The 25,831-nt window shown below is 43.9% G+C and overlaps 1 protein-coding gene across 1 annotated transcript; it reads right to left on the bottom strand.

Annotated features, from left to right (window-relative positions):
* Positions 1 to 1,550: 1,550 nt before the first annotated feature.
* On the bottom strand, positions 1,551 to 25,280 carry cavin4a (caveolae associated protein 4a; the record flags this gene model as incomplete). The annotated part of the gene is made up of 4 exons (XM_080725936.1): positions 1,551 to 1,811; positions 3,820 to 4,095; positions 24,014 to 24,214; positions 25,077 to 25,280. 4 exons carry the CDS (start codon positions 25,278 to 25,280, stop codon positions 1,551 to 1,553), a joined length of 942 nt encoding a protein of 313 aa, XP_080582062.1.
* Positions 25,281 to 25,831: the final 551 nt, after the last annotated feature.

The raw sequence follows: 25,831 nt of genomic DNA, 5'->3' as shown, positions 1-25,831 counted from the left end.
ACTTTTTTATTCTACCTTTTCTTAAGTTATTTTCCTCTTTTTCTATCAGACTTCTCAGATACCAGCTGAGGTCTGCGCTGCTTCTGACCAGAATTAATTGTTTTGTTCGTTAAGAGGAAAACTAGACTTTGGTAGAAGTTTGGATTGTGTCCGTTATCATATCATGATTTAACTCTGTTGATTACAAATTGATAGCACTGTGAAACGTGACGTGAATATAGCATATATTAGTTTAAATAAAAATGCCAACTTGATTTCACTATTTAAATTAGGACGAAGACCTGTGTCTTCAAATAATAAAAATCAACATGATGTTAACCTTTTTGTTTTAATGATTTCAGGTTTTTTCTAATGCAATATATTGTATGCTTGGTTTGAATTTGTTTGTGTGCTAAAAGTGTGATTTCAAGAGCTGTTTCACTGTCCTACAGTATAGATCAATGCGGAAACACATTTTTTTAGAACATCAGTTTCTAATCATCAGAGAAACTATTGAACATATCTCACCAATATGTCTAGCTACATCAAGGCAAGGCAACTACAAAACCCAAACCTCTGCCAAAGTGTCATTTCGCTTTATAATGTTCCATATGTACATTCATATTATACATTCAGATCAAAGATCAATATCATACACATTCGTTTCCCAATATAAATTGCCATCGTTTTAGTTGATTTAATTACAGTACATTCAGTATCGTTTCCTTTCCCGTTTATTATTCTCTTTTCACACCATGTTTCTCCTCTCCTTGTATCTCGTGATGAACAGACCGTTTTCAGGGCAGCCGTGTTGATATGAAATAGAAGGGCTAACAGAACCTTAATTAGAATCATTGGTCACCTGCTATTTCATGTCAAAAATGGCTGCTGTGTAAAAAGAAAGGTCTATTGTATTGCCTCTGGCCACCTTTTGTGCAAACTAATCCAAGCTCACTTACAATTTCTTATCGCTAATATTTTAAACCCCTTTACAATCACGTTTCAGTAGTTATAGGAGGACTTGGGGTACGAAGGGGCGAGTCCGTTGAGTCTTCAGTGTCGTATACTTTGTCCCTGTAAAGTCTTAGACTTTCCGTTGCTTCCCATGGATCGTTCTGTAAAGTTTGTTTTCTACGTTGTGTTTTGAGTACCATTTCTAAGCGTCGAAAATCCAAAGTTGAAGGAAACTTTGAACATCTAATGTCAGTCCATCCAGTAACTCACGGATCCTTGGCCCCGCCTGTTAAGTTATGCCTAATTTACGCCCTGTCGTGCAACGGCATCACATACCGAAAATATGCCGGTTTACACAAACTCACAAGCCGTCACATCCGCGACAACTCACTCAGGCAGGTTTACCGCGATAAAATAAAACGTCCATCGTTGATGTTGACCAATCACAGACACCCCCTACGCCCCCTCTCACTCTCTCTCTCTCTCTCTCTCTCTGTCTTCATCCTGAGCATTACAAGCTCTCTCATCCAAATAAAATCCCCCCCAGTCAACTCTTCAGATCTCTTGCTGGATCGTGTCCGCCTTATTTCCTTCCCTCCCTATAACACCTCCTTTTTCTACTCCTTCCCTTCCTCTCCTATCCGGGTGGCTCCCGCCTCCTGCAGCGGCCCCTCCCTCTCCGCCACCTCGACGACCTCATCAGCCGCAGCGGCAGCAGCCGCCGCCGCCTCTTCCGCCCCCTCCTGGCCCTCGCCGACGGCGCGCTCCTTCTTCAGCTTGATGTGGAAGGTCTCCTTGGTGGGAGCGTGCTTGGCGATGCTCTCCTTCATCCGGGCGCCCGCCGCGTGCATCTTCTCCCGGCGCTCCGGCGGCACCACCTGAAAATGTATAATTTAGGACATTTTAGCACAAGTGATTCTCAAACTTTACTGACTTCAAGGACCCCCAGTTTTTTTCTGTGCATTATTAGGCCAAGGATTCCCAAACCTTTCGGGCCACGACCCCGAAGATTTATCATGTTTGAACCGGGGACCCCCAACCCAGACAAGCACTTGGTATTGTAGTCTATTTTCACATTGTTTGCCTCTTTCTTTCGTAATATTTGATAATGTGGCCTTAAAAGTCATTCAGTTGTAACTTTAGAAATGTGCTGATACCCTGTATAGAGGAGGGTATGCACGTGACGTGACATCATCATCATACCCAGAGGTTATGCGGGAACGCCTACTGAGTGGCAAAAACCTACTTTCTGGCATTGACAGTGCATACATCCAAACAGAATGTCCAATCTGATTGCATTAAACAACGTTAAACTCACGTTGCCACTCGCTTTGCCATTCACTTTATGCATGCCCATACCCTGTATAGCTACAGGTGTATACTGTATGTTGGTTTGTTTACTGAGTGAGAAAACAATGTTGCACATTAAGCAGCGGGGTCCTGACCCCCAGTTTGGGAACCATTAGGCCAAGGACCTCCTAGGCCCCAATCTTCATTATGACACCCAAACTCGGAGTTACAGAGGCGTAACTCCTCAGGTACCCCTGGGGGTCCCTGGACCCCACTTTGAGAGCCACTGATTTAGCAGACGCTCGTATCCAGGGTGTCTTACTGTGAACTCAGTGTACTAAAGAACAAGCAGAGTAAGCATGAACTCTAGCCAATAAACTAATAATAGTCACATAAGCAGAGTGCAGAGAGAAGTGTGGAGTGCCTCAAAGAAACTAGGATAACAGACAATGAATCTATAGCTAGACACCTATAGACTAAACCAGTGTTCTCAAACGTTTTCATGATACTGTATGTATATGTTGACCGCGGGCTTCCATCTTTAAAGAGTTTGTGCCAGGGAACCCCCATAAGAGAAGATTTACATTAATTTTCCAAATTATTGAAAAGAAATTGAATAAATAATAATATCAAATTGTTCATGATTTTCCAAAAAAATGTAAAAAAAAGAAAAGCAGATCGACTTGTAGATTGGCAATTATTTTAAGCATAAAAAAGCTTTGAAGTGGTTAATGTGATGCTATGTTAGCACATTTAGCTGGGGACCAACTGAAACCCCTTGAAGGACGTCAGGGAACCACTGGTCTGAACAATATGCTATCTAAGTAACTTGCAGGTAAACAATGAATCATCAAGCTAAATATGTACATCTAAATATAATATACTATCCACCCATCCATCCATCCATCCATCCATCCATCCATCCATCCATCTTCAACCGCTTATCCGGGATCGGGTAGCGGGGGTAACAGTACCCAGTGGTGTAAAGTAACTTTTACTATACTGTACTGTACTTGTATCTCCAAATTCCAATACTTTTACTTCTACTCCTCTACATCTGGGATCCAAATGTTGTACTTTTACTCCACTACATTTATTTGAAAACTTGAGTTACTAGTTACTAATTATAATATTAAAAAACATACATTAACCACTTTAGCCCTTAGCTATTTTCAAACATTTTGTACTTTTACTTTTGGTACTTTCAGTACATTTTGATGCCAATACTTTCATACATTTACTCAAGTACATTTTGAATTCTGGACTTTTACTTGTAAGGGTGCCCTCACACCAAAATACCTAGAGTGGAATCCGCCAATGCATTTCAATGAGAATGGAGCGTTTTTTTGCCAGTAGAGGATTTCTGCAAAAAACGCTCCCTTATCATTGAAATGCATTGGCGGATTCCACTCTAGGTATTTTGGTGTGAGGGCACCCTAACAGAGTATTTCTACATTGCTGTATTGATTATTTTACTTAAGTCTAAAACGTGAGTACTTTTTACAACACTGACAGTACCAACAGAGATTTCCATTCTATCCCAAGGCATTCCCAGGCCAGTGTGGAGATAATGTAATGTAATGTAATGTAGCGCACCTTCTCTCCCAGGTTGTGCATCTTGCTTCCGATGTTGCCACGGGTCTTGGCCATGCTCTCCTTGGAGAAGGCGGACCTCAGGCCCTCGGTGCTCTTCATCATGGACTTCTTCATGCGCGCGCCGCGCGTGGCGTCCGGCTCCTCCACCGCCAGGTACTCCTCGTCCGAGGACAGGTCCGGGGGGGCGGGGTAGGTGTCGGGCTCCACCTCCATCCCGGCCAGACCCATGCCTTTGGGCACCTTGTTGACGGTCAACGAGGGGACCTGCGCGTCGCCCTGCGCGAGGAAAAAGAACCACAAGTGATAAGAAGTTAAGTGGTGCATTCATATAGCGCTTTTATCCAAGGCGCTTTACATAGATTGTGCATTGCATTCACCCATTGACACACATCAACCTGCTCACCGAGAGCAACTAGGGTTTCAGAGTCTTGCTCCAGGACTCATAAACATTAACTCAGGGGGAGCCCGGATTCGAACTGGAAACCCTTCGGTAACCCTTTGGGCTCTAATGATGGTTTCTCTATTCCTGAGTCTACCCAAGACGGAAATAACAAGACACGCCATCTCGGGTTTACTTCCTGTATCTACGTGAGGTGGCCGTCCTTTTTAGAAGAGCAGAAGCAGGTTGGAGTCTATTCATTTCCAATGGAAGAGTGAACGTGAATGGCATTGCATGGACTAATTCTAGCTGTGAACATCAACTCTCTGAACTCTGAACATTATATTGTCTTTTGACAAGCAGAGCCAGGAGTGGCTCTGGCTATTTGGGGGTCCTTGGCGTGCAGTGAAAGGTTTAGCTAGACCCTGAGGTAGACATGTGATATTCCAATCCAGCTTCCTGCTCGTGGAATACATGTGAGACTGTGTGGACATGAGGGCATCAGTCAGAGCTATTTATACAGTTCGGTTCACTAGTGGGAGTTGATACAGTAAGAATATCTTAATGCGTGAGGAGAGGATGGGATCCTGTTACTGTATATTCAGTACAGGGTACAAATACCTTCATTTCAAGGAAAAGATTAATAACTGGGATACAGATTGGCATTGTGGCCGGTATCCGATTACTGATTAAATGCAAGTCCAAGTGGTGTAAAATAACCAAGTACATTTACTCTCAAGCACTGTACTTGTGTACAATTTTGAGGAATTGTTTTACTTTATTGGATGTTTTCCAGATTTCAGCAAAAGAAGAACTTCTGGGGACAACAACCGATTGAAAATGTGCGTCCCTGTTAATAACTGGTTAATAAAGCATAAAAGGCAAAAGAGATTTTGAAGTTAACAATGTGTTGCGTAACAATACAACGCGAAACGTACAACAGATTTTTTTTGTTAAATTACACCATCACACTACCTATGATTTAGGCTTCCGTTAACTTGTTTGTCCTGTATTCCTTTGTATTGGATCAAATTGGCATCCCGACCTGAAAACTCTTAATTTCAGAAAAAAAATTGTACGTATTTTTAAGCCACTTAAGCACTACTGTATCGTGCATGTAAAATATGTATTGCTATTTGCTACACCATCATACTACAGCAGGTAAGGTACATTTATTTTTATTTTTGGCATTGTGAGCTTGTAGATCTGCTATTGTTGGCTAAAGTTCTCAGAATATGGACACTAGAGGTCAAGTTGTTAATATAAAAAGGATTGGAATAAGGTTTGGAGGACCCTCTGAGGACCCCCTAGTAACTCTGAGGACCCCCTAGGGGTCCCGGACCCCCTGTTGAAGACCCCTGTACTACATCATATCATGTTGGCTTCACGTGTTATTTTGTTTCATCAGAAACACTTGCTCTTGCACCGGGCACGTACACGCCCACAGTCACCTGCCGCGTCCCGCAGGTGACTTTGGTTTTTCCAGAGCCAATTAATTCTAATTAAACCCCGGCCCACTGGCCAGGAGCGCCGCTCATTAATCAACAGCAGGAGTCATCAGAAAGGCTGGCTGAATGACACCATAATTACACCAGCGGGGCTGCGGGGAACGTGCGTGGTCGCCACCAGGCACATGCACACATAGACATCATAGGAGGCTGAAGCCCCTGCCCTTTAACCCGTCTGTAAAAAGTTGCCTTCTCCAGACCATGAATGCCGTTTTTACTATGGTGAAAGAAATGCAAATGCCATCTTTCCATGCCATAACTGAAGGCAGCATTCAAGAGAATTGCCTTTCCTGAACTTGAATGCAGCATCTTATGTAGAAAGAATTTCCCTCTGTGTAGAAATACATGCTGTACGCCACATCAGTATTCACTTGATTATGCTTAGTTCAGTGTGGTATCAAGAACCGAAAATAGCCGACCTCCAAGCTCACAACGTGTCGCAGCACAACGCGTTGTGAGCTTAGAGGTCTGCTATTTTCAACGTTTTCAACGGCCCTTTTAGAAATTCCAGCCCCTGCCTCATAAACATTCTCTGCACGTCCCTGGTCACCGCCAAGGTTCTCCTTCGGAAACCTTGAGCCGGGGGGAAACGGCCCAGAGTGCGACGACACGCGAGGACAAAAAAGATCGGTGTGAAAACGTCTCATACCTGCGTGAGCCAGACACACAGGCGGAGGAGGAGGAGGTCAGCGAACTCTGTGGAAGAGCAAGATGTGTCCCTGAGACGTTTTTTTTTTTTAATGCCAGCTTTAGTAATGAACGGCGAGGGGGTTATAATTGAGAAATGAACCCAGACAGAGGGTGACCCAGGGTCGTGAATCAGCCTGAAGGAGTTTTATTTCTCAATAATAACCTCGCTTGTTTAATATACCACGTATTCAGGTTGCGAAACCAATCACGCAAGAGGAGAGGGGTTACTGTTGTGCAAAAACACACACCATTTTTTAAATAAAAAATAAACACTACCAGCTTTTTTGTGCTTTGCAGAAACCTACGATTTTACTCTGGCGTCCATGCAGGCTGGCTTATTAAGGCTACTTAAAGACAATGTATATATAATATATAATATATAATGTTATACAAAGTATAATGACAAAAGATGAAAACTGATTTAACCCTATTGACTGGGGGTCCCCCGCTACAGCAAACGTGTTCCCTGAAAACAGGTCTCTAGCTTGTAGATCTGCTATACTACACTGACAAGTGCTTAACATAGCAATTGCCTACGCTCAATGACCATACATGTTTTTAGATATCATTTTTTTTTTATCTTTCAGGTTCTTAAATCGTTTTTTATTGAATAGATGCATGGGCTACCTATGTTCTTCTTAGATTACTATTGCTGTGCATTTGATGTTGATGTTGATGTATTGATGTATTATACCTTGCTTATTGTAAGTCGCTCTTGATTATAGACAAGGCAGAATTTCTGAAAATGTGCTTGTATAAAGTCCCGAAGGCATTTTGCGAATATTTATTATATACAACTGTTCTAGGGGTATTAAGGGATGCTGAATCCAAATTTGCTGTATATAATGCTCAAAAATGTTCCTAAATGGCTCAAAATTGAGAAATCCAACATGGCCGCCACTGCTCAGTCCTAAACATATAACTTGAGTTTATCTCCGCAGAACGCCACAAGGGAAGGCCGGTTACTTCCACCCAAATGGCCGTACATTTTGAACTGCTTTGGGAGGGGGGAGGGGGTAGGGGGGCATCTGGCTGGAGACCCCCGTGCTGCCTGCGTGTCCCCCAGACCCCCGGCTCCGGCTGTTCTGTCACGTTGGAGGAAAAAAAAACAACATCAAAGCTTTGTCCTCAAATGTCCTTTTTTGGTCACCAGCAGCACCAAGCCAGACCTCCTCCTCCCTCTGCATGCAAAACAACAAGTCATTTATCTACGGTAGTTCCATTAATTAACAGCCAAGGGCGTCATTTCAGAGGGGGTGGCAAAAAAATAAGTTACCACTTAAAGGAGTAGGTAGGTCACCCCCAAAATGATTTTTTTCCCATTGATTACTCACGCCATGGATATTTGAGTTAAATCATATTTTGGGGTTTTTCGTCGCATTCCTAAGACACAAATTTGATTACAATAAATGTTCTCCCATTGATTCCGGATGGGGACCCAAATGCAATCAATGGGGTTACATTTACTATAATACTTCTTTAAGCCCCATTTCTAAAATAGATAGCTTGAAAGTTGCGAACTCAAAGCGCTTTACAATGGTCCATTCATTCATTCATTGGGAGGTGAAGCGGCGAACAGTCGACGCCAGCGTCCTCACTTGCCACATTCACACACCAATGGTGTTAAGCTAGCACCAACCGACTCATTGAAGGTAGTGTGGGGTTCAGTGTTTTGCCCACAAGGACACTTCAACATGTGGACAGGAGGAGCTGGGATTCGAACTGCCGAGGCCGACCCACGACCTGAGCCAAAGCCGCCCCAAACCCAGCCTCGGTCTTAGCAATATACAACCCCCTGTCTTCAACAGGGGGTCCGGGACCCCAAGCTAGGGGGTCCTCAGAGTTACTACAGGGGGTTCTCCAAATCTTCCAATCCTTTTTATATTAACAACTTGAACCCTAGTGTCCATATTCTGAGAACTGTAGCCAAAAATAGCAGATCTACAAGCTCACAACGTCTTGCGCTGCGATGCGTTGTGAGCTTCTAGATCGGTGTAGAGGGGGAAAAGAGCACACGCAAGTAGAGAGTGAAAGGTCAAGTTTATTGGGTAAGCTGCTCAAGTGGTTAAATATCTGAAAACACAAATTGACATGAATCCAAAATACACTGATGATGCTGTCAAACGATGAAACTATATGTAATCTATGAACAGGTTGTGGGGGTCCCTGCTTCATCTCTCTCTCAACTAAGGGGTCCTTGGCCTGAAAAACGTTGAAGACCCCTGGTATACAATATCACAAAAATATGTAGGCCTACATTAAAGCATTCCTATTCTGCATGATTCTTGTCCTCAATGAATTGAGTACAAAGGACCCCAATGTAAACAAGCCACAGTGCTTTCTTGGGTTTAAATCTTACCATGTGTCATGAACTGTACATAGTCATGTATTTTCCAATGTGAACTGATAATAAAGTATTCAATGACTTCAATCAAAGTCCCTGGCATTACAGTAAATCTTTTCAAATGGTAGTCTGCAGCTTTATGCATGCATCTGTTGGTGAAACATGAAACAACGTGAAAAGGTCTGAGAACAACGCCTCGCAGTGTGCGAGGCGTTGTGAGCTTGTAGATCTGCTATTTTTGGCTAAAGTTCTCAGAATATGGACACTGACTAGGGTTCAAGTGGCTAATATGAAAAAGGAGAAAGATTTTGAGTCCCCCTGTAGTAACTCTGAGGAACCCCTAGGGGTCCCGGACCCCCTGTTGAAGACCTCTGATCTAAAGGATTCATTTCGGTTAGCGGTTTCTTGCAGGTTTCTTGCTCTGTGGTACAGCAGGTTCTGCAGGGTCTGCATGGCTGCCGCTGCAGCGTCAGACGGGAGATGAGACGTCTATATTAGGCCATGAATGCGCGAGCGAGAGCCGAGGCGCAGCGCCTCAGAATAACCAGGAGCACACATCATCCTCCGTCCATGTGGAAATGATGAAACCCTACACTAAACACTGTCTCTGCTCTCTGTGCTCTCTCTCTCTGTCAGCCTCTGTGGTATAGAAGATACTGCATACAGTAGGCCAGTGTTTCTCAAACTTTCACATTGCAAGGTCTCCACTTAACTCTAGGAAGAGAAAAGAGGAGCACTCGTCAAAAAAGTAGTTCACAAAAATATTCGTCGTTGGTTGCACGGCTCAGGTAAACAATGAAGTTAGAACAAGGACGCCAGCATTCACTTTAGAATGAATTCTTCTTGTTTATTCAATATTTCCCCCCAGCAGCCGTCAAAACATGGACATTTCGGCCCCACCAGGCCTTCCTCAGGGTTAACCCCTTAACTCTGACAGTGCACAACAGTACAGACTTGTAAGGGTCAATTTAGACCCCCGCAGGTACCCACAGAGCCACTGGAATCCACTTTGAGAACCACTGCAGTAGGCTATATACAGCAGGGGGTTTTCAAACTTTTCTTGACTCAGGGCACCCCTGTAAATAACCTATTCATCCACGGCACCCATGAATTACACTGTTAATTTAGAATCTTATATCATATTACGCTATAAATATGCACATCTTTCCACCTGAGATACGACAGCCTATGTCACAGAGATATCCGTTTCCATTGGAACTGACTGAAAATAAACTTGTATTTATACTTGACATTTAACCACTTGAACCCCAGCATCCCTATTCTGGGGGAAAGGTTCACCAAATAGCTGATGTACAAGCTCACAACGCATCACAACCTGACACGTTGTGAGCTTGTAGATTTGCTGTTTTTCGTGAAGAGAGTTGAGGCAGATGGCATAATAACTCATCGAGTACAGTGCAAATCAGGTGTGTTTCACTAAGCAGAGGGTCTATAGTGGTTGAACTGAAGTGATATTGATGAATTCCAAATATCATCAAAGTATTCTGAGGCATCCCTGGACTGGCATCATGGCACCCACTTTGGGAAACCCTGATATACATTATAGCTCTGCTATGGGGCAGAAACCAGCTGGTGAAAGGGCGCTGTTGCGTCACATTCTCTCTCTCTCACACACACACACACACACACACACACACACACACACACACACACACACACACACACACACACACACACACACACACACACACATACATGAACGCGCATGCACATGCATACAGTACACACGCACAAGCACCACCGCTCACTTCAAACTTGGTTTGATTTGTAATACTTTTCACTGGTTCGATATTGTTTAACCAACACACATACTGTAGAACTGATTTATGAAAACAAAATCAAAAACCTGAATAATTTAGTTAGCTGCTCTGCCTTCCAGCAACGATATATAATATAGGAAGGATACTTACACTAGCACAAGTAAAAGTACTTAATATTTGTATGTTTTTAAAACTTTGTCCGAAATCTTTTGGATTAAAAAGTACAATATTGGCATTTGGCACCCTGGAATGGAGTGGCGTAGAAGTACAACTGATTAAAAAAAAAAAAAAAAGGAAATACCTTCTGATAAGTAGAAGTACCTCAAAATTGTACTTGAGTAAACTTAACAAGAGCTTGTGACATCTACTGTCCATGCACGGACAAATCAATGTGTTCTTATTTTGATCACCTGTAAGACGCCCTGAGGGCGAGAAGCGACCTCGCCCTTTCATAAGAACCAATTACTGAATGTCTCCAGGTTTTCTTCAGAATATGTGTGACACTGATTTACTACGACAGGGGTTCCCAAACTTTTTTGTCTCAGGGCACCCCATGAATATTTTATTAATCCGAGGCACCACTACATTATAATTTTCACTCCCAGCACCTTATATTTATATCATATTGTCGTTGTCGGATGGAAACCTTGTACCGGTATGTCCAAAACCGTTCGTTTAGTATTTATCATCTATAAAATGTACTAAACTAGTGAAAACAGACGATCTACAAGCACACGTAGATCGGCTGTTTTCACTAGTTTTGTGCGACAGTCTTGTATGATGAAGCAGGGCTTTACTTTACCAAAAGACGTACACGTTTGAAACTTGGAGATACAAGGTTTCTGCCCGACAGTGGCGATATTTTAGTGATTATGTTGCGAGGAAAACGTTGAGATAATAGACATTTTGGTTAGAACTTCAACTGACTGAAAATAACTTTGTACTTCAACTTTAAAATGATAATAAATATATTTTCAAGTGTCCAAATAAATTCCAAATATTATCAAATGATCTCGCGGCACCCCTGGACTGCCGTCACGGCACCCCAGGGTGCCCCGTCACCCACTTAACCCCTGTACTACGACACCGTGGCACAGTCGTTGTCTAACCTTTTACTTTCAAGGACCCCCATACTGTAACTCTCTTTGTGTTTGTCTACTTATTTTAGATGCTCATGGCAAAAATAGATTTTTGACAAAAGTGTGCATCACAAATCTGCATGGCTATGACCCCTGGTTGGAACACTTGTTTATTCCCCCCTGAAAACTAACAGTTTGGGACATACGGTACAGTAGGTTCTCTCCTCGACAGTGACACAATAAAAACGTATTGAATCGACTGCAGAGTGTCGACCATGTCCTGTCTAAACTACCCCAGGAGGCGGTCCTAAAACCAGGTCAGGATGATTGACAGCTCCCCCCACCCCTCCACAGCCTATTATTACCCCCCCTGTCTATTACCCCCCACCACACACACACACACACACACACACACACACACACACACACACACACACACACACGCACGCACACACGCACGCACGCACGCACGCACGCACGCACGCACGCACGCACACACACACACACTAGAAGGGCACAGCACAGCGGGACCTGCTTTCCTGACAGCAGTTTATCGTGTCCCCAATGACTGCAGACGAGACGATGCTATTAACCTACTAGCATGCACCTGTCTGTCTGTCTGTCTGTCTGTCTGTCTGTCTGTCTGTCTGTCTGTCTGTCTGTCTGTCTGTGTGTCTGTGTCTGTGTCTGTCTGTCTGTCTGTCTGTCTGTCTGTCTGTCTGTCTGTCTGTCTGCCTGTCTGTGTCTGTCTCTTTGTCTTTCTGTCTGTCTCTTTCTGTTCAATTCAATTCAAAGGGGCTTTATTTATTGGCATGAGAAAACATGCCAATAACGTTGTCAATGCCAAAGCAAGTCTCCCTTTCTCTCTCTGTCCCTCAATTCAAGTTCAGTTAAATTCAAAGGGGCTTTACTGGCATGACATAGCATACAGTATGTGTTACGTCAATGCCAAAGCAAGTCTCTCTCTCTCTCTCTCTCTCTCTCTCTCTCCCTTCCCCCCCCCCCCCCCCCTCTCTCTCTCTCTCTCTCTCTCTCTCTCTCTCTCTCTCTCTCTCTCTCTCCCTTTCTCTCTCTCTCTGTCTGTCGCTCAAGTCAAGTTCAGTTAAATTCAAAGGGCCTTTATTGGCATGAGATATAGCACATGTGTCATGTCAATGCCAAAGCAAGTGTCTCTCTCTTCTCTCTGTCGTTTATTGAATGGATCGATAAACACACTGTCTGTGTGTGTGCGTGTGTGTGTGTGTGTGTGTGTGTGTGTGTGTGTGTGTGTGTGTGTGTGTGTGTGTGTGTGCGTGCGTGTGTGTGTGTGTGTGCGTGCGTGCCGTGAGTGTGTGTGCATGTGTCTCTCTCTGTCATATGTCCACAGCCAGGGACAGCTGGCCCCACACAGCAGTGCAGTTTGTCTACTGCTCCTCAGAGGCTGTGAGAGCTTTAAACAGCCAGCATGCCTCCAATTACCCTGAGTGAAGGAACAGTGAGACACACACTACTGTACACTAGAATGGCTGCCTGCCATATGCCTTAGCAGTGTTGTTGGTGATTTAATGTTTTTGGGGGGGACGCTATATTAACACACTAGTTGCCGGGTGTATAATTAATTATTTCGGTATAGTTGTGCAGGGTTTTTTCTAGTGTTTTTACCAGATTACATGAACGCAGCACTGGTCATGGAAGTAATCCGATTACATTTGGACGAACGACCATTGGTCTTTTCTTTCACCCGGTACAGACAAATTATAACCGCGGCCATCCGTGTCAACATGGCCGGTGTATGACTACAAATGAAACCCATGAATAGGCCTACTTTTGTGGGAGCGTGTGGATATTGCGACGTAGCATTTTTTCCGACATTCCAGTAGTTTAATGTTGGTGAATGCTAACCTACCGACGTTGGTGAATGCTAACCTGGTGAAATGCTAACCTACCGCCATTGGTGAATGCTAACCTGGTGAATGTTAACCACTATATGCCTAAACCTAACGAAAACCCTAACCCTAACCTCAGTAAAACTATGCCTAACCCTAACCCTAACCCTTAGTCGAACTAATGACACGTACAAATAGCGAGGTTTACCCTACTTTTGTATTTTTACTAAAGTAAATTTAGAATTCTGGACGTTTTACTTTACTTTAACAGAGTATTTATACATTGTAGTATTGATACTTTTACTTAGAAATACATTTGTAATTTCCCGACCACTGCTTCATAGTTACTTTGTACATTTAGATTTATATAAATGATACATCAGCTAATGAATAGTGATAGTGTTTTATAGCCTGTGAGCTCCACAGCAGCACAGAGTCATTAAAGATAAGCTCCACCTTCAGCAGCTGTAACATTAAGGTGATGAACACATTAATGATAATGAAGTCATTAATATATAAGGTCCTGTTAGCCATCCATCAGATGGGTCAGTATACTGTATACTGTAGTATATCATCATCACTGTTATGCAGAGACCTTGCATCTCCATCATCCTTTTTTGCTTCTTTTCTCTTCAAATTAATGTCCTACAGTAAATTAGTGGTTCTCGATCTGTTCAGGCCGCGACCCAGCAAAATAATCATATTTGAACTGGGGACCCCCTCCCAGGCTCCCACTCTGACAAGCACTGGCATTGTAGAAGTTGCCCCTTTCTTAGGCTTGACAATTTGGCCATACAGAGTAGGTTCTCTCCCCGACAGTGACAAAACCAGTAAGACTCCCTAATCGGGAGATCAGCGACCGCCAGGTCGCGAACACAAACTTTAGAAGGCAATGGTAGCCAATCAGGAGGGAATATGGGAAATGGGACAGATCCATGCTGATGACATGACTTTAGAGAGGGGTCATGCCTATGTTCCCTCAACCCTATGTTCCCTCACTGAGGTTAAGGTTAGGGTTAGGGTTAGGGTTAGGGTTAGGGTACTGTGTACCGCTTTGCGTGATTTTAGGGCAAAATCTGTAGGAGCAGTGTCCAAAAATGTGTTTTGCAAAAATCGGCCTGATGGTGGCGCTAGAAGAGGGCCATGGGGGTTGTGATTTGGTTGTGATTTGTGCAAAGTTTGGCACCGATAGGGCCAATGGTGGTAGAGATAGAGTAGGGGCAAAATTGACTGGAGTGTGTCGACCATATGCGCGCGCGCGTGTGCGTGTGTGTGTGTGTGTGTGTGTGTGTGTGTGTGTGTGTGTGTGTGTGTGTGTGTGCATGTGTGTGTGTACAGCAATGTGATGTTACTGTGTAAGCATGTCTGTGCTGCAGTTTCTCTGTACATGTATACTGCATGAGGACATTAAAGCAACGATGGTTTTGACTCAGGCACGCTCTTTAAGGCCTCATAAATGCCCAGAGTATGATTTATAAATATATAAGTTACAATAATGTTGTCGATGATGGCTGCTCCTTTTGCACATACACGCTGTACGTGCAAGATGCAAAATTAATTTGACCGTAAATCTTAAATGGTAAACGTCTCGGCTATATTGCTGTCTCTCCTCCATAGCTTCTTCTTGGAGCTACGCGCGTGTAAAGCTGGAAGAATGGAAATACTCAAGTAAAGTAAAAGTACCACAAAATGTTACTTATGACAGCAGTGCAGGCAGAGACAGGGATGTGCAGAGGCAGGGGCTGAGCTTTCTAAAAGGGCCTTTTGGTGAAAACATTGAAAATAGCAGACCTCCAAGCTCACAGCGGTCTTTTTTGATGGCATTGGTTGGTAACGCCTGTGAAGAAGGAAGTGAGGAAAGGGCCCAATATGGCTGCTGTTCATGGAGCCTATCACTGTGTTGATGAGAAGCAGCGAGGAACAGGGGCGTTTTTATTGGTGGGTGGGCCAGGGTGGGCCCAGTCCCACCCATGTAGAAAGCTGACCCACCCATCGATTTTGGCCATGGTGTGTGTGTGTGTGTGTGTGTGTGTGTGTGTGTGTGTGTGTGTGTGTGTGTGTGTGTGTGTGTGTGTGTGTGTGTGTGTGTGTGTGTGTGTGTGTGTGTGTGTGTGTTTTGTGTGATCATCATGAACAGTAGCTTAAATGAACAGTACTTTACAATTGATGCTCTGATGATGCATCTTTTACACTAGCAGCAGTTGGCTACTGTGTGTTTGGAGGGGTGTGTTGGTTAGTGTGGTTTCCCAACAGGGCAATACATTATAGTTCTAGGGAAACTTCATAGAGTTCTAGGGTAACTGTTTATAGACCTCTAGGGTAACCTTTCCACTACCATTGGAAATGGCAGGGATAGGGAGTCAATAGGGAATCAATAAGTAATCAGTAGCGAATCAATGGGAGTGGGAATCAATAGGGAATCAATTGGTCGAGCTTCTCATGACAGTTAGCTTACTGTAGAATATAATAATAATAATAATAATAATAATAAAGCTTTATTTGTATAGCACCTTTCATGACATGAAATGCAGCTCAAAGTGCTTTACAGAGCAGAAAATGAAGCACAGTTACTTAACAGAAAAAATAAAATACACATGAATACAATAAAGCAGAACAATAAAAACATAAAACATTGAAGAACAATTTCAGAACAGTGTGGACGTCAATAGCATCAAAGAGATAAAAAAATAATTCAGCTAAAAGCAAGAGTAAAGAAATAGGTCTTGAGCTGTGCTTTAAAGCTATCCACAGAGGCTGCCTGTCTTAGGTGTAGTGGGAGTTTATTCCAAACTGTCGGTCCGTAGAAGCAGAAAGCTGCTTCACCATATTTTTTATATTTCATTTTAGGCACATCGAGTAGGTCAGCACTAGAAGACCTGAGTGGGCGGTTTGGAACGTATCTATGCAGGCAGTCATAGAGGTACGAAGGTGCCAGACCATTTAGAGCTTTATAAACAAGTAAAATAATTTTAAAATCAATCCTAAAAACAACCGGGAGCCAGTGTAGCGACGCTAAGACTGGAGTAATATGTTCTCTCATCTTAGCTTTAGTTAAAACTCTGGCTGCCGCATTTTGAACAAGTTGCAAACTGTCAGTTGTTTTCTTTGGCAGACCAGAGAGAAGTGCGTTGCAGTAATCAAGCCGAGAGAAAACAAAAGCGTGGATCAGCGTTTTTGCATCGTCCAATGTTAGATAGGCTCTAATTCGCGCAATATTTCTAAGGTGAAAGAAGGCAATCTTGGTGACATGATTAATGTGTGTATTAAAATTCAATTCAGCGTCAATGATCACTCCCAGGTTCTTTACAGAAGTGTTACTTTCTTTAGACAGGTTACCAAGTCTACTTATTATTGATTCTCTCTGCGCAGTAGAACCAATTATGAGAACTTATGTCTTGTCCTCATTTAGTTTGAGAAAGTTCTCACTCATCCAGCATTTTATGCTAGACACACACGTCAGCAATGGGTCTAGAGCACAGGGGTCGTCCGGAGCTACCGAAAGGTACAGCTGGGTGTCATCAGCATAGAAATGGAAATTCACACCGTGAGCGGAAATAAGTTCTCCCAGCGGCAGTATATAGAGGGAGAATAATAAAGGACCAAGAATTGAGCCCTGTGGAATACCAGAGCAGATGTTGTGTTTGTTTGACTCAAAGTCAGCTAGATTAACAAAGTAGCTTCTGCCTGTTAGGTAGGAGTAAAACCAGGACAAAGCTGTGCCTGACAGCCCTACCCAGTGTTCAAGACGTTGTATTAGAATTGTATGGTCAATTGTGTCAAAAGCCGCCGTTTGATCCAGCAGTAGGAGAACGGATACATTTTTGTTATCAGCAGACACCCTAAGATCATTAATTACTTTTAAAAGTGCAGTTTCTGTGCTGTGTCCTTTCCTGAAGCCGGATTGGAATTTGTTGTGCACCTTATTGTTCTGCAGAAATACATCCAATTGATGAAAGATAATTTTTTCTAGGACCTTGCCCAGAAAAGGCAAATTGGAAATGGGTCTATAATTACACAGCATGGACGGGTCGAGGTTGTGTTTCTTGAGTAAGGGCTTAACTACGGCCGTTTTCAGTGTTTCTGGAAAGACACCTGATTGTATAGAGTTATTTACTATTTTTAGGATATCTCCAATCACACAGTCTACAACCTCTTTGAGAAATGGCGTGGGTATTGCATCCAGCGAGCAAGAAGACGATGTCATTTGCGATATGGTTTTACGAAGTTCCTCTTCATCAATTTCACAAAATGATACTAGGCTGCCCCTAGATTTATCTACACTTTTACACATGGCACCATTAACCGCATTTGCATTTGTGACAGTATTATTCATAATACCAGCTCGAATGTTCACAATTTTGTTGTCAAAGAAGGATGCAAACTATAGTCAGCAACCGTCAGCAACCACACTCTAGTTTATATCTGGAAATGTGTTTTTGGGATGAAGTGCAGCTGGGAACTCAATGCTTTGTATTTGTCTATTAATTATTGTTCATTGATACTGCCGCCCGCACCCGTTTTAACCCCCCAAAACCCTAATAATGTACAGAAAAAAAACAAAATAATCCAGAAATGTCACGCGAGCGCAAGATTCCCCCCAATTCCCACTGCCCACCCTGAAGTTGCCAGGCCCAGCCTATTGGATTCGGTGATCCCATTTTTAAAGACGGGGTGAAATCAAATACATGTTTTTCACACTTTTAGAGCATATCTGTAGTGATAATAAGGCCATACCTAACACTAGATGCCAAAGAAATTGAAAATAAACAATTTGTGTGTATATTTATATCAAAGGTCCCTAAATAGGCCATTCTTAATTACTTCCTGTGAACAGAAATTCAAAAAGTGATGACATAGATAGACTTTTTGAATATAAATGAACCTTTGATTACATTGACCTGTTTGTTTCCCATTGCTGGCTCCCATTACTCCCATTACTCAGATTTTAAATCCCATCGCCTGAAGGGCTGGTCCCCTCGGATTGGTTCAGAAACACACAGGCTTCCTTTTCAAACTGAAACTTCAAAATAATAATACCCAAAATAGTCATTTCATTGGGTCTTTAACCTTTTTTCAATTAGGATTAAGCCAATACATTTACTGTAGAAGAGTGCCTTGGTTTTCCTTTTTTTCATTTGATCCAGCCTCTGTTCTGGCTGCGCCCCCGGCGAGGAGTGATCCTGTAAAAATGAATGTCATTATGCAGTGGGAGATAAGAGCCCATAAACAGCAGCACTCTTCATGCCACCTCACCGCTTAATGAAATCAGTTCATTTAAGGATGCTATAGACGCAGCTCTCCTCAGGGGCGTCACACTGGGGGGGAAAGTGGGACTGCAGTTACTAGGGTCCAAGGTGGAGGGGCCTTCATTATTGCGACCGTAGGTCGCACTTACTACAGAAAGCTGCTCGAGGTGTCCGTCCGTCCGTCCGTCAGTCAGTCAGTCAGTCAGTCAGTCAGTCAATCCGTCACTCCAGGTTCTTTACAGAAGTGTTACTTTCTTTAGACAGGTTACCAAGTCTACTTATTATTGATTCTCTCTGCGCAGTAGAACCAATTATGAGAACTTATGTCTTGTCCTCATTTAGTTTGAGAAAGTTCTCACTCATCCAGCATTTTATGCTAGACACACACGTCAGCAATGGGTCTAGAGCACAGGGGTCGTCCGGAGCTACCGAAAGGTACAGCTGGGTGTCATCAGCATAGAAATGGAAATTCACACCGTGAGCGGAAATAAGTTCTCCCAGCGGCAGTATATAGAGGGAGAATAATAAAGGACCAAGAATTGAGCCCTGTGGAATACCAGAGCAGATGTTGTGTTTGTTTGACTCAAAGTCAGCTAGATTAACAAAGTAGCTTCTGCCTGTTAGGTAGGAGTAAAACCAGGACAAAGCTGTGCCTGACAGCCCTACCCAGTGTTCAAGACGTTGTATTAGAATTGTATGGTCAATTGTGTCAAAAGCCGCCGTTTGATCCAGCAGTAGGAGAACGGATACATTTTTGTTATCAGCAGACACCCTAAGATCATTAATTACTTTTAAAAGTGCAGTTTCTGTGCTGTGTCCTTTCCTGAAGCCGGATTGGAATTTGTTGTGCACCTTATTGTTCTGCAGAAATACATCCAATTGATGAAAGATAATTTTTTCTAGGACCTTGCCCAGAAAAGGCAAATTGGAAATGGGTCTATAATTACACAGCATGGACGGGTCGAGGTTGTGTTTCTTGAGTAAGGGCTTAACTACGGCCGTTTTCAGTGTTTCTGGAAAGACACCTGATTGTATAGAGTTATTTACTATTTTTAGGATATCTCCAATCACACAGTCTACAACCTCTTTGAGAAATGGCGTGGGTATTGCATCCAGCGAGCAAGAAGACGATGTCATTTGCGATATGGTTTTACGAAGTTCCTCTTCATCAATTTCACAAAATGATACTAGGCTGCCCCTAGATTTATCTACACTTTTACACATGGCACCATTAACCGCATTTGCATTTGTGACAGTATTATTCATAATACCAGCTCGAATGTTCACAATTTTGTTGTCAAAGAAGGATGCAAACTATAGTCAGCAACCGTCAGCAACCACACTCTAGTTTATATCTGGAAATGTGTTTTTGGGATGAAGTGCTGCAGCTGGGAACTCAATGCTTTGTATTTGTCTATTAATTATTGTTCATTGATACTGCCGCCCGCACCCGTTTTAACCCCCCAAAACCCTAATAATGTACAGAAAAAAAACAAAATAATCCAGAAATGTCACGCGAGCGCAAGATTCCCCCCAATTCCCACTGCCCACCCTGAAGTTGCCAGGCCCAGCCTATTGGATTCGGTGATCCCATTTTTAAAGACGGGGTGAAATCAAATACATGTTTTTCACACTTTTAGAGCATATCTGTAGTGATAATAAGGCCATACCTAACACTAGATGCCAAAGAAATTGAAAATAAACAATTTGTGTGTATATTTATATCAAAGGTCCCTAAATAGGCCATTCTTAATTACTTCCTGTGAACAGAAATTCAAAAAGTGATGACATAGATAGACTTTTTGAATATAAATGAACCTTTGATTACATTGACCTGTTTGTTTCCCATTGCTGGCTCCCATTACTCCCATTACTCAGATTTTAAATCCCATCGCCTGAAGGGCTGGTCCCCTCGGATTGGTTCAGAAACACACAGGCTTCCTTTTCAAACTGAAACTTCAAAATAATAATACCCAAAATAGTCATTTCATTGGGTCTTTAACCTTTTTTCAATTAGGATTAAGCCAATACATTTACTGTAGAAGAGTGCCTTGGTTTTCCTTTTTTTCATTTGATCCAGCCTCTGTTCTGGCTGCGCCCCCGGCGAGGAGTGATCCTGTAAAAATGAATGTCATTATGCAGTGGGAGATAAGAGCCCATAAACAGCAGCACTCTTCATGCCACCTCACCGCTTAATGAAATCAGTTCATTTAAGGATGCTATAGACGCAGCTCTCCTCAGGGGCGTCACACTGGGGGGGAAAGTGGGACTGCAGTTACTAGGGTCCAAGGTGGAGGGGCCTTCATTATTGCGACCGTAGGTCGCACTTACTACAGAAAGCTGCTCGAGGTGTCCGTCCGTCCGTCCGTCAGTCAGTCAGTCAGTCAGTCAGTCAGTCACTCCGTCACTCCGTCACACACGTCACACTTTTGCCCTGCTCATATCTCCGCAACCGTTGCCCCGATCCATGCCAGATTTTGCACACACACTCCTTACCTGCCAAACTACAACCTCCAAGGACCCCCGGAGCTCCAGGGACCCCCAGCTCCCTCGGGGACCCCCAAGTGTAAAAAATGAGCACATGTGCAAAAATTACCAAATGACCACCCCAACGGAGCTGCTCACGGGGAATTCCTGGGGACCACCCACTCCTGCTGCTCCAGAACGGATGCAAAAGTGGTGGCGCCCCCAGTGGAGGACCCCCTGCCACTGCAGCTCACATAAAATGCCGTAACTCGGGCTAGGAGCGTCCGGGAGAGCCGGGGCCAGTACCTATTCGTCCGCCAAGGCAACGCGGACACCCCACCCCTCATTTCTCACATGGCCCTCTTCTAGCGCCACCTACAGGCCGAATTTTAAAACACATTTTTGGCCACTGCTCCTACAGTTTTGACCCTCCAATCACGAAAATCACTACACAGTATGTCTACACTCATGTCATCAACATGGATCAGGAAGTTTTTGGAATAAAAAATGTTTGCCCTATTTGTGGAGATAAGTGACCTACGGTCGCTTATCTCCCGATTAGGGAGTCTTACTGGTTGTATACTTTAGCTATTGAAAAATAGCAGATATACAAGCTCACAGCGCGGCACCGAGTGCCGCGCTGCAAGCTTGTAGATCTGCTATTTTTGAAAAGACGAAAAACTAAACAAAAATTTTGAGATGGGGATCCGTGGCCAAATACATATCATTTTGGGGGTCCTTCACATGAAAAATTTTGAGCACCACTGACATAGAAACATATTTTTTTTCAAAAAACCTTAGAAGGACTTAGAAGACACTTGTAGAATCGTGTCAAAAATATTCAAACACCTGCACAAATTTTCACGATCTTTCAAAAATAGCAGATCTACAAGCTCGCAGCGCGGCACTCGGTGCCGCGCTGTGAGCTTGTATATCTGCTATTTTTCACTGGTTAAAGCACAAAATAATGCATAATAATGCGTTCCCATTCACGGGGGGCCCACAGTGAATCCTCGTACCCAGGGCCCAGAATTTGGTGTGACGCCCCTGGCTCTCTCTGTTCTCACCAGCCAGGCCCACACGCAGCGGGAAAGCAAGAAGGATAAGACACACCACGCTGCGTCAATCAACGGTATAAAACGCTGCACGTCTTCTCTAACCACCCACGCCTCCGGTTAGCCTGGGGATTTAATTACCGACGGTTCCTCCCGTTCCCTCCGTTGCGATTAAAACCCTCCGAGCAGCAAAAAAACACTTAGCCAACGTGTGATCTTGAATTTAAAAAGGACTTCCTCGTACACTGACGCAAATAGTTTTTATTCCGTTCTTTTTTGTAAGGAGGTCTTCCCTCGGTAGAATCAGTAGAAACCCTAGAAACAGACTTTATCATTGGTTTTAAACTAGCGATTAAAAACATAAAGTGTTTATGAAAAGGTTTACTAAGTAAGGTAATCAAATCAAGTGTAAAGTTTACCCAAAACCCTCATTGAGATAGGTTGAGATGACTGTATAGTCAGGGGTATTCAACAAAATTGTCCAGGGGGCCGCATTGACAGAAACCCAAGGGGCCGGGGGCCGCACTAACGTATTCCCCCCCCAGCTATTAATCTAATGAACACTTGAAACAACGGGCACGACCACATTTTCACTACTACATTTTCACAAACAAGCACATTTTCATCTAACTACATTGCAAAGCAGAATACTTTTTGTTAATGTGCTTAATTTCTGTTCAACAAGTTGACAACTGTACTGTGCACATGCTTTCTTGTTTAAAACCTAGTGCTAACTACATCACACTAGTGATGGCCAACCTGGCTTTATGCTATCTCAGAGTAGATGTCAAGCTTATTGACAGTGCACACACAATTGCCTTCTTTGATGCTTTAACGATGCTCAACGAGGATCAGGTGGGTCGCAGACACACACTCCACTCTGCTGCAGTGCTCTGACTGGAATCTCTTCACTTGAATATGATGGAATATGATTAGGGATTACTGTGATTATGGTAAGATGAAGCTCACGTTTCATATCGCGCAAACCATACCTATAACGTTCATTAGTCTAAAAAAAAAAAAAAAAAAAAAAGATTTTGGATTCTTTTTTCAAAAATCTTTTTTTTTTTTTCTAAATTGTTCCAGGGGCCACAAGGAAGGTCCCCGCGGGCCGCATTTGGCCCGCGGGCCGCCAGTTGAATACCCATGGTATATGTATTCCGACCGGTAGAAGGTGAAATAGCGAGATCTGCCGGCCGGACCATTAAGGCTGAACGAGAACCCAGGAAATGAGCTTCAATTCCAGTTTTCAATTCCAACAGGGGTTTTCCCCTTGTGTGTGTGCGAGTCTTTCACCTCTTTAGTGGTTTTAGGGATTGCCACACCTGTAGCCTCGGGATCCAGGCATTTCATTGATTCAAGAAAGAAAAGCCTGCAGGGTAAAGCCCCCAGTAACTGTGGTTCAACCAATCAGGCAAGTCTAGGTGAGTCTGTGTATATACAAACACATCCCCCTCCCCCTCCAATCTATTACAGGCATCAAACAGGTGGTTGTCTTTGATGCTTTCATTGATAAGAGAGAACACTAACGAACACTTGACACTTTTATGGCCCAATCAATGACCTCAGTGCACAACCCCTTCGAAGTTCAAAGGGAACAATTTAGAGCTCTGGCTAGCGACTGAAAAAAAAAACAGAGATCGGTGAACAAAAGCTATTGGTCGGAGAGATTCTCTGGCAAGTGTATCCCCACCCTTTTGTGCCAAAGAATGGCCGCGCTCTACCAGGCAACCGCACCTGTAACCCAACTTGAAAAACTTGACCCCTGGTGGTTAACGTACCTGGTAGATGACCACGCGGAAGCGGTTGCGGGTCAGCAGCTCGTCCTGCGTGCTCTCCACCTTCTTGACGCGCCCGTTCTGCTTCTCCACGCGCGCCCGCACCTCCTTGACGTTGGCGCTCACCTTGCGCGTCTTCTGCAGCAGCTTGTCCACCGTGTCGCCCGTGGACGCGTGGTCCTTGGCCAGCTTCAGCACGTCGCCCTGGAGACGCACAAGGGTTAAACAAAGCCGTTAAGACCCCGAGAACGCGTCTTTGTTACGTTAGATTATCACCAGCGCCGCACCGAGTGCAGCACTGCAAGCTTGTCGATTTTTTTAAAAAGTCGTGACAAGTCTTTGAATATATTGACCTGATTCTATAAATGTGTCCTAAAAGTTTTTTTGAGAAACGCATTTTTGCGGCCCGCGGGGGGCTTCTGTCTGGCCCCCACCAACCCCAGTAATAATGGTGGTACAGTATAAGAGCAGCAACAACACTAGTATATATATCATCATTGTCGGGTGGAAACCTTGTCTGTCCAAAACCGTTAGTTTTGTATTTATCATCTAAAAAATGTACTAAACTAGTGAAAACAGCCGATCTACAAGCACACAACGCCTCGCATCGTTGTGTGCTTGTAGATCTGCTGTTTTCACTAGTTGCGAGTCACTAGTGCGACGATCTTGTATGATGAAGCAGGGCTTTGGTTTACCAAAAAAACTTACGCGTTTGAGACTTGGAGATACAAGGTTTCTGCCCGACAGTGACGATATCCGGACTGTCGTTGGAGTAGCGGGAACGCCACCGTAGCCCCCTGCAATGTGGTGGCCCTTGGCTTGGTACCCTAGACATAATTCGGCCCTTGCGGAAAACTAATTGGGGAACCCTGCACTAGGGGGTGGCCATTGCCATCAGCCTGATGCCCCAAATGACACCCCTGGTGGCCAGTAGTGGTACTGCAACCATAATAACCTTGCCTGGATGTTTTTGATGTTGTTCTCTGGTGGTCAGTAGTGGTACTGCAACCATAATAACCTTGTTCTCTGGTGGTCAGTAGTGGTACTGCAACCATAATAACCTTGCCTGGATGTTTTTGATGTTGTTCTCCAGGTCCTGCTGGCGCTCCTCCATCCGCTGCTGGCTGCTCTGCACGCTGTCTATGATGCCGGCCACGCGCTCCAGCAGAGACATGATGGTGAGGGCGGAGATGGGAGCGCCCTGCCCGTCCTCCAGACCCGAGATCTCCAGCTTCTCCTGCAGACCCGCCGCCGCGCGTAGCTTCTCCATTATGGCTCCTTAAGGTGCTGCTTCTTCTGGTCGGGGTGGGCTATAGGGCTAGACAGAGCAGGGACATGCAGAACATGTTAGAGAGGCAGGGGCTGACATTTCTAAAAGGGCCTTTTGGTGAAGATATTGAAATTAGCAGACCTCCAAGCTCACAACGCTTGGAGGTTGGCTATTTTCAGTGCTTGATACCACACTGAACTAAGCCTAATCAAGTGAATACCGGAGATGTGGCGTAACAGCATGGATTTCTACACAGAGAGGGCTATTCTTTCGACATAAGATGCTGCATTCAAGTTCAGGAGAGTTTGGACAAGGCAATTCTCTTGAATGCTGCATTCAGGTATGGCATGGAAAGAGGGGCATTTGCATTTCTTTCACCATAGTGAAACCTTAATTCATGGTCTGGAGAGGGCACTTTTTACAGATGGATAAAAGGGCAGGGGCTCAAGCCCCCTTTGATGTCTATGTGTGCACATGCCTGAGACAGATAAGACAGTCAACCCCAGTACTTGAGTCAAAGTACAGTGGTAGAAACCGGGTTCATCATATCC

Source organism: Nannobrachium achirus (assembly GCF_963921795.1).
Source record: "Nannobrachium achirus genome assembly, chromosome: 5".
Lineage (NCBI taxonomy): Eukaryota > Metazoa > Chordata > Actinopteri > Myctophiformes > Myctophidae > Nannobrachium > Nannobrachium achirus.
The sequence above is the reverse complement of the archived record's forward strand: the minus strand, read 5'-3'. Positions and strand labels throughout refer to the sequence as shown.